At 43.4% G+C, this 13,560-nt stretch overlaps 1 protein-coding gene across 1 annotated transcript in view; it reads right to left on the bottom strand.

The window, feature by feature from the left end:
- Positions 1 to 13,560, bottom strand: part of CEP192 (centrosomal protein 192) — a 206,933-nt gene that overhangs the window by 70,078 nt on the left and 123,295 nt on the right. Inside the window, 2 exon segments of the mRNA XM_068237131.1 lie at positions 11,349 to 11,497; positions 11,597 to 12,359. Of these exon segments, the coding sequence (XP_068093232.1) occupies positions 11,349 to 11,497; positions 11,597 to 12,359 (912 nt within the window).

Consider the following 13,560-nt stretch of genomic DNA (forward strand, 5'->3'; position numbering starts at 1 on the left):
TCCAGGCAAGTTATAAGGTTTTCCAGTACATCCAATTTATGTTTAATTTCTTTTTCTGATTTTGGATTAATACAGAAAGATGGCAATACAATCTCCTGTGTTCTGTGGAACATGTCACCAACCTTTGGTAGGAATTCTAGGCTTGTCCAGGAAACTCCTCGATCATTAAAGAGACACTGTAACATCAAAAAGATCCCCTGGGGGGTACTCACCTCGGGTGGGGGAAGCCTCCGGATCCTAATGAGGCTTCCCACGCCGTCCTCTGTCCCACGGGGGTCTCGCCGCAGCCCTCCGAACAGCCGGCGACTGTGCCGACTGTCAGTTCTATATTTACCTTTGCTGGCTCCAGCGGGGGCGCTGTGGCGACTTTCGGCACGCAAATAGACGGAAATACCCGATCTCCGTCGGGTCCGCTCTACTGCGCAGGCGCCGAAAACTTGCGCCTGCGCAGTAGAGCAGACCCGACGGCGATCGGGTATTTCCGCCTACTTCGGCGCCGACAGCCGTCAGAGCGCCTGCGCAGGAGCCAGGAAGGTAAATATTACGTCACCGCTGCACGGAGGGCTGCAGCGAGACCCCTGACGGATGGAGGACGGCGTGGGAAGCCTCATTAGGATCCGGAGGCTTCCCCCACCCGAGGTGAGTACCCCCCAGGGGACGTTTTGTCGTTACAGTTCCTCTTTAAAGAAGGAACAATATGGTTCTTTGGATGAGAGAGCTTGGAGTTCACTAATGCGCCTGGCTGAAGTGATCGCTACCAAAAATACTGTTTTAAGAGTACACATTTTTAATGAATCTTCATTAAACTCATGTCAATGCTTGCAACACTAAAGATAAATCCCATTTCAGGAATTGTTTAACCATAACTGGTCTGTTTTGTTTTTTTTTCCTCTTGATTTCACAAATCTGATTATTAAAAGGGTCTAAAACTAACTTTTTATCCACACAAAAAAACTGATCGGGCAGAAATCTGGACCTTAATTATACTTAAGGCCAAAACTTTTCCTATGCCCTCCTGCAGAAATTCTAAAATTGTAGCCATTTCTGTTGACTGAAAATTAGAGTTTTCTAACCACAAAATAAAAGTTTCTCAATACTTTTGGTATATTAGACTAGTATTGTCTTTTCTACTTTTCAAGAGAGTATTAACTACTCTTGAGGACAATCCCTTGACTTCAAGCACTGCCCTTTCAGAAACGACGCTGTAAGTTTTCACTTTTCTAGGTTTACCACAGCCTGGTCTTGTACCTGTGACATGTTCTCTGACACCGGTATTTCTCATGGTTGGTCTATTAACATTGATAGGAGAAGCGGATACCATGCCCTCTTGGGCCAGTTAGTAGCAATGAGAATCATGGGATAGTCTGATTTCATCAACTTTTGAAGCACTAGAGGAACTAGATTTCATGGGTTTAAAGGCATATACTACATTCTGATTCCATATCAGAGCCAGGGCATCAATTGCTACAGGATTGTCCATCATATTGAGGGAATGTAACTGTTTGCACTTCCTGTTGGATCTGTTTGTGATTAAGTCCAGTTGGGCTGGCCCCATTTTCTCACAATTATTTCGAATAAACTCTGATTCAGAGACCACTCTGTGTTCGTTATCTGGAGTCTGCTTAACTGATCTGCCAGAATATTGAGCGACCCCTTCAGGAGCACTGCTGTTAGTGATAGCAAGTTTTGTTCTGCTATGTTGAAGATCTCCAAGGTCAGAAATAACAATGACCTGGTTCCCCCGTGGCGATTCAGATATGCTACCACAGTTCCATTGTCTGATTGTACTTGAACATGACACGCTTTCAGAATATGTAATGTGCTGATTAGTGCCATTTTTGCCGCCATTAGTTCCCTGAACTTCGATGAGTGTTCCATCATTGACTGATTCCAGACAACCTGAACCTGAAAGGTGGCCACATGTGCCCCACATCCGTTGCATCTGTTGCCTTTTGTGAGGTTTTTAATTACTAGCCACCATCGTAAACTGTTTATTACTTGGGGATCCACTGCCACCATATTGTCTAGTGTATCCTGTTTGTTCCAATTGGTTAACATCCAAGATCGTAGAATACTGGTATGCTTCAGAGCCCACTGAATTCCTGGCACAACTGAAGACAGACGACCCAGAAGCTGCATGATTTGTCTGAGTGTTACTGACTGACATGCATTGAACGTTCCCACTTCGTTAACAATCTTCTGCATCTTTTCCTGTGGAATATCTTTTGTTGTACTGAATCTATCATAAACCCCAGAAACAAGATACTCTGCGTTGGAACAAGCTGCGATTTATTTTTGCTCACTATCCAGCTTGCCTCCTGCAGTTGATGTAATACAGTTTGTGTTCCTCTAGTTCTTTTAATGTTTTTTGCCACTATCAGAAGAATGTCCAGGTAAGGTATTATGATAAGATCTATTCTGTGCATTGTAGCAATCAATTCTCCCATAACTTTTGTAATTTTGAAGCTGATGTTATGCCAAATGGGAGGCAGCGAAGCTGAAAGTGCTGAACCCCTTTTTCCATTTATACTGCAAATCTTAGGAACGCTTGAGATTTTAACTCGATTGGCATATGTCAACAAGCATCCTGAAGATCTATGCTTGCCATAAAGCCGTTTGGTATCAGAAGATTTTTTTATTGAGTAAATCGACTCCATACGAAACGTTTCGTATTTTATGTATGGGTTGATTGGTTTAAAATTCTAAATTCAATATTCTGTATTTTCCTGACGGCTTTTGGATCAGAAATACTTCTGAATAGAATGTATAGTAATTTTCTGTGCAGGCGCTCAACATCAAGTCTAATCAGGAAACAAAAATCTGGGGGTACCGCTCCACCGCACCGTATGGGACAGTGCTGGATCACGGGCAGCCAAGCCCAAAGACAGCAAGAGAATGGAGGAAGATCCGCACAATGTCTCCAACAGATATATAAATTTTATTCAGGACGTATCCAGACCCACATAAAAGCACTCGACTAACATGTTTCAGACATAAAGTCCTTAATCATATGACTATGATTAAGGACTTTATGTCTGAAACATGTTAGTCGAGTGCTTTTATGTGGGTCTGGATACGTCCTGAATAAAATTTATATATCTGTTGGAGACATTGTGCGGATCTTCCTCCATCATCAAGTCTAATCAGTAGTAACAGTTCCAATTTCTAATCAATAGTGACAGTTCCAATTTCTGGTTGTCTTCATAGACTCCAAACAAACAGACAAACCCACACTGGGTACTCTCACCAGAACTGCAGGCTGATTGTATTATAGATCAGCTAAAAACGCGTGTTTGATGATATCCCATCGGTCTCCAATCGAGCCTTTATCTGAAACTCAAACAGGAATAGAAGGACATAGCGTGATCCAGTTTACACTATATACACAAGTGACATCCAGTGTAGCACTTCCACCAATACAGTGCCAGAAACGTGATGGCCCTCCACCAATAATGTGATGATAGTGTTAGCTGCTCACCGGATCCAAGTGCTGACCACTTATAGAAGATCAGCTAATGCGCTTTATGATCCACCTTCAAGTTATGTAGCCCTCTTCCTGGTTACCTTAAACTCAGAATCAGATGCTACATAGCGTAATTCTGTATTTATTAAAAGTTTAAAATCACATCAATAAAAACTCACAAACTCACAAACATCGTTGAGTCATGCGCATGTAAATAAATCCTCAGAGGTCTCGTTAGCGTCCGTATTCATCTGCAGCGTGTCTCCCAGCTCACACTCGTACGGAAGCTCCGCCAAGCTCATCACATTATTGGTGGAGGGCCATCACGTTTCTGGCACTGTATTGGTGGAAGTGCTACACTGGATGTCACTTGTGTATATAGTGTAAACTGGATCACGCTATGTCCTTCTATTCCTGTTTGAGTTTCAGATAAAGGCTCGATTGGAGACCGATGGGATATTATCAAACACGCGTTTTTAGCTGATCTATAATACAGCCTGCAGTTCTGGTGAGAGTACCCAGTGTGGGTTTGTCTGTTTGTTTGGAGTCTATGAAGACAACCAGAAATTGGAACTGTCACTATTGATTAGAAATTGGAACTGTTACTACTGATTAGACTTGATGTTGAGCGCCTGCACAGAAAATTACTATACATTCAAATAGGGTGGTTACCCCCCACTGTGTGGCGATCCATATATACGGAGGGACATTTAAGACAGTAATTTGTACAGATTGCCTTAAATTGGAGATATACAAATTTTGTATTGAGGAGCGCTCATAGCCACATATAAATTTTACTTCTGAATAGAAGCCCTCGCCTCTCTGATCCACAGGCACCACTGATACCACTTTTCTTTCTAGCATGTCTGTGATAATCTCTTGTAACGTTTCCTGATGTTGAGGAAAAGTTAACTCTTTGGTGACCAAACTTTTTTTTTTTTTTTTTTTTTTTTTTTAATTATTATTATTATTATCCAGTTCGGCCTATCTGGACGAGTTTCCTCGTCCAGATAGGCACTGCTGTTTTCCCTGCGTGGTGCGCGCGATCGGGCGCGCGCACCCGCCGCCCGCCCCCCGATCAGTGAATGGGAATATAATTCCCATTCACCGATCTAGCTTCCCCGCAGAAATACCGACGCTTTCTCTCCAGAGAGCGCGGTATTTCTGCCCCCAGGAAACTTTCCCCCAGCATTTTAGTTCCTGGATGCGAGATCGTTCGCATCCAGGACTTTTTTCACTGTGGCCATCTTGTGGCCAAATAGTAAACTGCACCCACATACATTTTTGATTAAAAAAAATATAATTTTACATTTAAAATTAGCAGTTTCCCTCCCACACCAAAAATTACCCACATACACTTTTATTTAAAAAAAAAAAAATACAATTAAAAAAAAAACAACATAAATAGTTACCTAAGGGTCTGAACTTTTTAATTATGCATGTCAAGAGAATATGTTATTATATTACTTAAAATTATAAGCTTATAAATAGGGATGGACGCAAATTGAAAAAATGCACCTTTATTTCTAAATGAAATATAGGCACCATAAATTGTGATAGGGACATCGTTTCAATGGTGTAAGAACCGGGACATATGGGCAAATAAAATACATGCGTTTTAATTACGGTAGCGTATATTAATTTCAAACTATAATGGCCAAAAACTGAGAAATAATGAATTTTTTCCGTTTTTTTCTTATTCTTCCTGTTAAAATGCATTTACAGTAAAGTGGCTCTTAGCAAAATGTACCTCCCAACCCAAAGAAAGCCTAATTGGTGGAGAAAAAAACAAGATATAGATCAATTCATTGTGATAAGTAGCAATAAAGTTATAGGCGAATGAATGGGAGGTGAACGTTGCTCGGACGCATGAGATTATCGGACCGCGGCGCTGAACCGGTTAATATTATTATAATATCTTTATTGAAAGACCAAGTCTTTCTTCTATTCTGGTTTTTATGTTTGTCTGTTTTGACGAAAAAAACCTCTTCCCCCTGTTTAAATTGTCTCTTTTTAGGGAACAATTTCTTTCTATTATCAGTTCTTTCAAGAACTTATTCTAATTCTGGGTCAAAAAAAGTGTCACCCACTACTGGAATGGAACAGACTATTTTTAGATGCCATACTTCCATGCCATGTTTTAATCCATAAATTTCTTCTTGCTACATTAGAAATACCCGCTGCTTTTGCTGTTAACCTTATTGACTGAAGCTGCATCAATTATATAAGCAACTGCCTTATGCATTGCTGTCATGTAGTTTATTAATTGATCTTTAGGTGTATCCTTATTAATATCTTCCAATTGCTGCAACCACAGTGCTAGCACTCTTGCTACACAGGTTGTAGCAGCTGAAGGCCTGAAGTTAGCACAGATAGCAGGCCACAGTCTTTTAAATGCATATTCAATCTTTTTATCTGATTGGTCCTTTAAGTGTCCAAGATCCTCAAAGGCCAATTCATCATCCTTAACGACTTGAGAAAAAGTTGCATATAGTTTAGGATTCTTGTCCCACATTTTGCAATCTTCCGCAGAAAACGGAAAACAGTCTTTTAAACCCCCTAGACATGAATAATTTTTTAATGGGGTTCTTCCATTTACTTGTAATAAGGTTGATTGATGAACTGGAAAACACAACTCTTGCAGATTTTCCATACCTTCATATAATTTATCATGCATTGAAGCAGGTTCAGTAACTGTTTTACTTAAATTTAAATCTTCATATATGGCCGTTAATAAAATGTCAGTTTCCGCCACAGGGAATTTAAACTTTGACGGTTTATTTTCTATTTCTTGCCCCTCAGAGTTTGCAGAATCACCACCATTATCACTAATTTCCTCATCAGAAACATTAATTGGTTTATTAGTCTTCCTAGTAGTTTTTTTATGCTTAACGACTTCCAACACCTGAGGCAGAGTCGCCTTATCAGCTTGAGTATTAGCTGGTGTGTCAGGTTTTGAAGGTATAGTAGGAGCTTTACATCTCTTTAAAGTATCATTTAAATCTCATCTCAAAACTTGTATGTCTCTTTGAGATGCAGATTCCTGCCTCATTACTTTGTAAGTGCAATCTTTGCATAGCAGTTTTGTTGATGCAGGATTGACTTTTGTATTACACACAGGGCACGGTTTAAAGGGAAGGTTCAGGGAGGGTGGAGAAAAAATAAAAATCAATTTCCACTTACCTGGGGTTTCCTCCAGCCCGTGGCAGGCAGGAGGTGCCCTCGCCGCCGCTCCGCAGGCTCCCGGTGGCCGACCCGACCTGGCCAGGCCGGCTGCCAGGTCGGGCTCTTCTGCGCTCCAAGTCCTGGCACTTCTGCGTCCCACGCCGGCGCGCTGACGTCATCGGATGTCCGCCGGGCTGTACTGCGCATGCGCAGAACTACTGCGCATGCGCAGTACAGCCCGGCGGACGTCCGATGACGTCAGCGCGCCGGCGTGGGACGCAGAAGTGCCAGGACTTGGAGCGCAAAAGAGCCCGACCTGGCAGCCGGCCTGGCCGGGTCGGCCACCGGGAGCCTGCGGAGCGGCGGCGAGGGCACCTCCTGCCTGCCACGGGCTGGAGGAAACCCCAGGTAAGTGGAAATTGATTTTTATTTTTTCTCCACCCTCCCTGAACCTTCCCTTTAACCACTTAAGCTCTCAGTTGTTTTCGCTTTATGCATCCGAGCAATGTTCACCTCCCATTCATTAGCCTATAACTTTATCACTACTTATCACAATGAACTGATCTATATCTTGTTTTTTCTGCCACCAATTAGGCTTTCTTTGGGGGGTACATTTTGCTAAGAGCTACCTTACTGTAAATGCATTTTAACAGTAAGAATAAGAAAAAAAAATGAAAAAATTAATTTGTCAGTTTTCGGCCATTATAGTTTTAAAATACATGCCTGCATAATTAAAACCCACGTATTGTAATTGCCCATTTGTCACGTTATTTCACCGTTTAAATTATGTCCCTATCACAATGTATCGCGACAATATTTTATTTGGAAATAAAAGAGCATTTTATGTGGGCATTTTTAGGAGGTTGGGATATAAAAGTGTTTTATTTCGGGAAATATTTGTGTATTGTAATATTTTTTTACTTTTACTTGTAATTTTACTTTTTGGCCACAAGATGGCAATCTTGAGCTGGTTTACATGACGTCACTCTAAGCGTACAATGTACGCTTAGAGGGACATAGCTTCAGAAAAAGCGAAGCTTCCGAGAGAAGCTGTCGCTTTTTCAACGGGGGAGAGGAATCAGTGATCGGGCTCCATAGCCCGATACATTGATTCCATGGCTACCGAATCCGCGGCCGGGAGTGCGCGTGCGCGATCGGCCGCGGTAGCGCGCCTGTCCGACGTTTTTATACGTCAAGGAGGACCAAGTGGTTAATGGGTTTAGCAGGGTCAGGTACATTAGTCGAAATGCCCTGCAAAAAACACAAAACAGTATTTTGTTCCACATAACTTATCTTTAAAGCCCAATGCACAAATAGTTATATCTGCTTAAGGCTTGTATGCTTATAGCTAATATGCTTATATCTGTTAATCAAGTAGTATAAACACTTTCAGCTTTCCTCCACAAAAAAATGCATGGAAAATGTAATTCATTTGCAGACTTTAAATGAGAATACCAAAAAGTCCTTAAATTAAATCCTCACAACTTATATTACTCTTTAACACAGTAGAAAAGTGTGAGCACATTGCTAAACAAGATGATGCATAATCTGTTTCACAAAGCAATGCCTTTGTGCAGCACAACATACCACCAAACAAATTGCTGCATGCGGAAAAGAGCTCCCACAAGAGTCACCACCGCAGCCCGGGTCCCAGCAGAGCAATCTTACCCGTCCTGGCTCCTGCTCTATCTCCAACATCCTTCCACGATGTGCCAGACACTGGGACTCCGGACGCCCACTCCTCTCCACCCGGCAAAACCGGTAGTGGCATCACGCGACCCGGGAGTTCTCCCCGAGGTCGCTTGCCGAGAGACTTCCGCAAACCGCCTCCGCCATGCATATCTGTCGGACGCTACTATCGTGCCGCTGCCTCCGCTTGGTGTGTCCTCAGAGCGGCCCCTCCTGAAGCGATGCCTATCCATCATCCAGGCCGACCAACAGGGCGCAATATCCCGCTGGAAGCAGCTACCCTAAGGCAACCCTACAGGTACTTCCAGGGACAGCAGATACTCTGTATCCAGAGAGCATGCTGCTCTGTGCCAACACATTCCCTAGCCACCCAGGCTCTCCGGGACAGCGAGCACATAGAGAGACCTGGTTCCTGGACCAGGAAATATCCAATACTGCCTGACCCTTGGTCCATGTTTAATTTATAGAGAGGCTGACTGATATTTCCTGTTCCTGGGAGGAGCCAAGTCTCCCAATGTGTACCTGTCCTGGAGTGTTACTGGAAAAAAAAGCTTTTATGGAACCAGGGCTGTGGAGTTGGAGTCGAGGAGTCTGAGCAATTTTGGGCACCCGGAGTTGGAGTCGTGGTTTCGTAAACTGAGGAGTCGGAAGATTTTTGTACCGACTCCACAGCCCTGTATGGAACATACCTATATACTCCAATACAAGTCTAACTCATGTATAAGTCGACTCCAATATTCAACCCTCTTAAGGTGGAATTTTTTATTGACTCAAGTATAAGTCTACACAACAAAGTTAATGGCTGCACTTGGGGCTCAGGAGGGGTTAATGACTGCACTGCATACAGTATTACAGCCATTAACCCCTCCTGTCCTCTAAGTTCAGCCAATACCCCCTCCAGGCCCCAAGGTGCTGCAATTATTCACTCCCTTTTATGCAGCTCAAGTTATTCCCCCCCCCCCCCCCCTTTCCCCACCACCACCCCTTTCCTTGTTAATTGCTGTGGCCAAGACTTTCAGACCTGTGTTATCTTGGCATTTACTTTATCAGGAAAGTGTCACCTACCACAGGGTTAATTGCTGTAAATGGGAATGTAACTATTAGTACACACATAACTCAGTGTGCTCAGTGTTGCCCATGACTCGTGTACAAGTCGACCCCTATACTTTTATGAAGTGAATCAGACCTAAATTTCTAGACTTATACTAGAGTATATACAGTACATAAGCACCCCTAGATATAATGCTTATAGGAGATACACTCCTGGGTCAGCATTTTAATAGACAATACACTGGATTCTGTATCCTATTTAAAGAGACTCTGAAAGCTCTAAAAAAAAACACCCTTTTTTCTCTTCATTAATCTCTTTAATACATTAGTCCTAACTAAACCGCTGCATTCCCGCCGCTCTAAACTATCTTAATCCCCCCAAACTCCCCTGGGCACACTGCGGGGAGCCCTTCCGTGTGAGGCCGGGCTATGAGCTGCAGCCCTGCCTCACACACGTCTGTCAGCGGCGGATCGCCACCTCTCCCCGCCCCTCTCAGACTTCCTTAGCTTAGAGGGGTGGGGAGGGGAAGAGGCGGAGATCCGCCGCTGACAGACGCGTGTGAGGCAGGGCTGCAGCACACGGAAGAGCTTAGGGCAGCAAAAACCACGACCAAGAAAATCGTGGATTTTGCAGGGGAGAAGAAGGGGGGATTAAGATAGTTTAGAGCGGCGGGAATGCAGTGGTTTAGTTAGGACTAATGTATTAAAGTGATTGATGAATAAAAAAAAGTGTTTTTTTTTTTTAGAGACTTTAGTCTCTTTAACACTGACAAATAGTGATACTTAAAGGAGTACTGTAGGGGGGTAGGGGGAAAAAAAAAAGTGAACTTACCTGGCGCCTCTAATGGTCCCCCGCAGACGTCCTGTGCCCACACAGCCAGTCACTGATGCTCTGGGTACCCGCTTCCGGAATTTTTGACTTGAAGTCGGAAAACCACTGAGCCTCCGTGGCTCCGCCCTCGCTCCCACTGACGTTATGGGACTGTACAGCGCTGGCCCAGTAGGTCTTTGCCTGCGCCGCACGCTCCCGGTGACGTCAGTAGGAGCGAGGACGCGGACGCACAAGCACAGTGGATTTCAGACTTAAGTCGCAAATTCTGGAAGTGAACCGGAAGTGGGGACTGGAACACCAGTGAGTGGCTGCGCAGGCACAGGACATCTGCGGGGGACCATTACAAGCCCTAGGTAAGTTCAACTCTTTTTGCTCCCCCCCCCCCCCCAACAGTAGTCCTTCAACCACTTGATGACCACAGTGTTAAATCACCCCTAAAAACCAGGCTAATTATTACTAAAATGGCCACTGCAGCTTTAAGGCCAAGCTGCGGGGCCGCACAACACAGCACATGAGTGATCCCCCCTCTTTTACTCCCAACAACAGGGCTCTCTGTTGGTGGGGTCTGATCGCCCTCCAGTTGATTTTTCACAAACATTTATTTCTATTTTTTATTAACATTGTGTATTTAATGTTTTCCCCCTGTCCCTCCTGCCCACCCCGCGCCAGCCAATCTCTTGTCCCCAGTACAGCGCTGCTGCTAATCGCATCGCTGTACATGTAAAAACGACAGTTTCGCCGTCTAAGTCTCCGCCGCTCGGAGACTGAAGGCGGGGCATAGCTCCACCCCCCCGAGCAGAAGATGCGCATGCAACCTGTGCGTGATCTCCTGCAAAGTGCAGCCCCAGGACTTGGCGCCAATTGGTGTTAGGCGGTCCTGGGGTTGCCGCCGCGTTCACGCCCATTGGCTTGATGCAGTAGCTGGGTAGTTAAAGGAAACCTGAAATGGAAAAAAAAATTACACACATATGTATAACATATACACACACCTGGAGCCTTCTCCAGCCCCCTTCAGGCCGTTGGCTACCTTGCTGTCTTTCCGAGGCGCCTCCATACTCCGCTGGCCATTATTTTCATTAAGTACAATAACACATTTAGTCACCATAAAACCACTGGCTAGAGATGTGTTCTATAGGCAGTAACACTTACTTTATCTCCATTTATAGCGATACTCAGCACACTAATATTAACTTGCATCCATCTCTCATTTGGGTTAAATATATTCAGTGACGTTTGTGAGGCAATTCCAACACAACATGCACTGGGGAAAGTCACCTCTTCAGGGACCAAGACTTGCCCTTAAGATAAAAAAAAGAAAATATGGTTTAGAAATAAAAAAAATAAATAATAAAAAAAAAAATCTTAAAAACTTAATGTTGAGAAAAAAAAATGCTTACCAAAAGCAGAAGACATTCTTGAGGACATCCACTGTGAGAGTCCAGTTGTGTCAGGTCTTTTTTCAAGTAAATTGATATGAGGGTCAATGTTCTGATTGGCTGTATTTAGAGGGAGAGTGGATAGTAACCCTTGGCCAATATTTGCACTTAGGGAGACACCACCAGCAACTGCTCCTTGTATCGTCTGTGTATGTAGAGAACAACTAGGATATCCCGTGGAAGCTCCATACAGAGTGTAGCTCCCTCCTGAGTAGACAGATGCTGGATTTACATTTCCTAGATACTGTTGAGCAAATGGAGTGCTGGAGAGGGATTGGCCAGAAAGCAGTGCTGGTACAGAGGACGGGAGAGTCTGCAGATCACTGGCAGGCACAACAGGTTTAAATCCAGAAATACAGACACACTGATTACTAGGAATGCTTTGCATCACCGAGTACTTATCTGGCATAACTGACTGGAGCATATTTGCAGAAGTGGTTACTTGACTTGCTTTTGTAGCATAATCTGCACATGGAAATTTACCAATATCATTGACACTTGAAGATGTAGACTCTGGTTTTGACCTCCTTTTCTCATGCTGTACAGGATCCCCAGAATTATTCCCAGTGTCACTGCCTGTAATGGTTCTAAATCCAGATGGACTCCTGCTCAGCTGCTTATTTTTGCCTTCCCAGGACAAATGATCACTCTTTTCTAGCTGCATTTCTGCAGGTGTAGGACTAGCTCTCACAATGGTTGTGCTTAGTTCAATTGTGTTATTGATCTGAAAAAAATAAATAAAATTCTACTTTAAACATGAATTGATTCAGTATTAGACTACAGGCAAAATTAGCATCTCAACACAAACAGAATATATAATATACACAGGATATTGCAAACAAAGAATCAAAATCATTAAGAACGGTTAAAAACAAAAAATATCACTTTCTTGTACTGATTTGTTCAGTCAACAGAACGTTTGATACATCTGAAGCAAAAGTGCTCAATGTCTACTTTTCAGACAGCACACTTCCAATGAAAAAAACTTAGCAATGCAGCAGTGAATGAATGGTTTCTATTGATCACCAAACAATGTATGCAAAGTAAACCAAACACCAAGATGATTAAAAATAATTCTGTAAACTGGGCATAGCTGGGTATTGGTACATGAGCCCAGATGAGTCTCTGGTAAAGGCGCTCCTGCTGTGGTGGTATATTTTGTAATTTACCATATTTTTCAGACTATAAGATGCGCCTAAGTTTAGAGGGCAAAAACCAGGGGGAAAATACACACACACACACAGTGGTTTGCAAAAGTATTCGGGCCCCCCTTGAAGTTTTCAACATTTTGTCACATTACTGCCACAAACCTGAATCAATTTTATAGGAATTCCACGAGAAAGACCAATACAAAGTGGTGTACACGTGAGAAGTGGAACAAAAATCGTACATGATTTCAAATTTTTTTTTACAAAATCAATAACTGCAAAGTGGGGAATGCGTAATTATTCAGCCCTGAGTCAATACTTTGTAGAACCACCTTTAGCTGCAATTACAGCTGCCAGTCTTTTAGGGTATGTCTCTACCAGCTTTGCACATCTAAAGACTGAAATCCTTGCCCATTCTTCTTTGCAAAACAGGTCCAGATCAGTCAGATTAGATGGACAGAGTTTGTGAACAGCAGTTTTCAGATCTTGCCACAGATTCACGATTGGCTTTATATCTGGACTTTGACTGGGCCATTCTAACACATGGATAGGTTTTGTTTTAAACCATTCCATTGTTGCCCTGGCTTTATGTTTAGGGTCGTTGTCCTGCTGGAAGGTGAACCTCCACCCCAGTTTCAAGTCTTTTGCAGACTCCAAGAGGTTTTCTTCCAAGATTGCCCTGAATTTGGCTCCACCCATCTTCCCATCAACTCTGACCAGCTTCCCTGTCCCTCCTGAAGAGAAGCACCCCCAAAGCATGATGCTGCCGCCACCACC

The sequence above is a fragment of the Hyperolius riggenbachi genome, chromosome 5, assembly GCF_040937935.1.
Source record: "Hyperolius riggenbachi isolate aHypRig1 chromosome 5, aHypRig1.pri, whole genome shotgun sequence".
Classification (NCBI taxonomy): Eukaryota; Metazoa; Chordata; class Amphibia; order Anura; family Hyperoliidae; genus Hyperolius; species Hyperolius riggenbachi.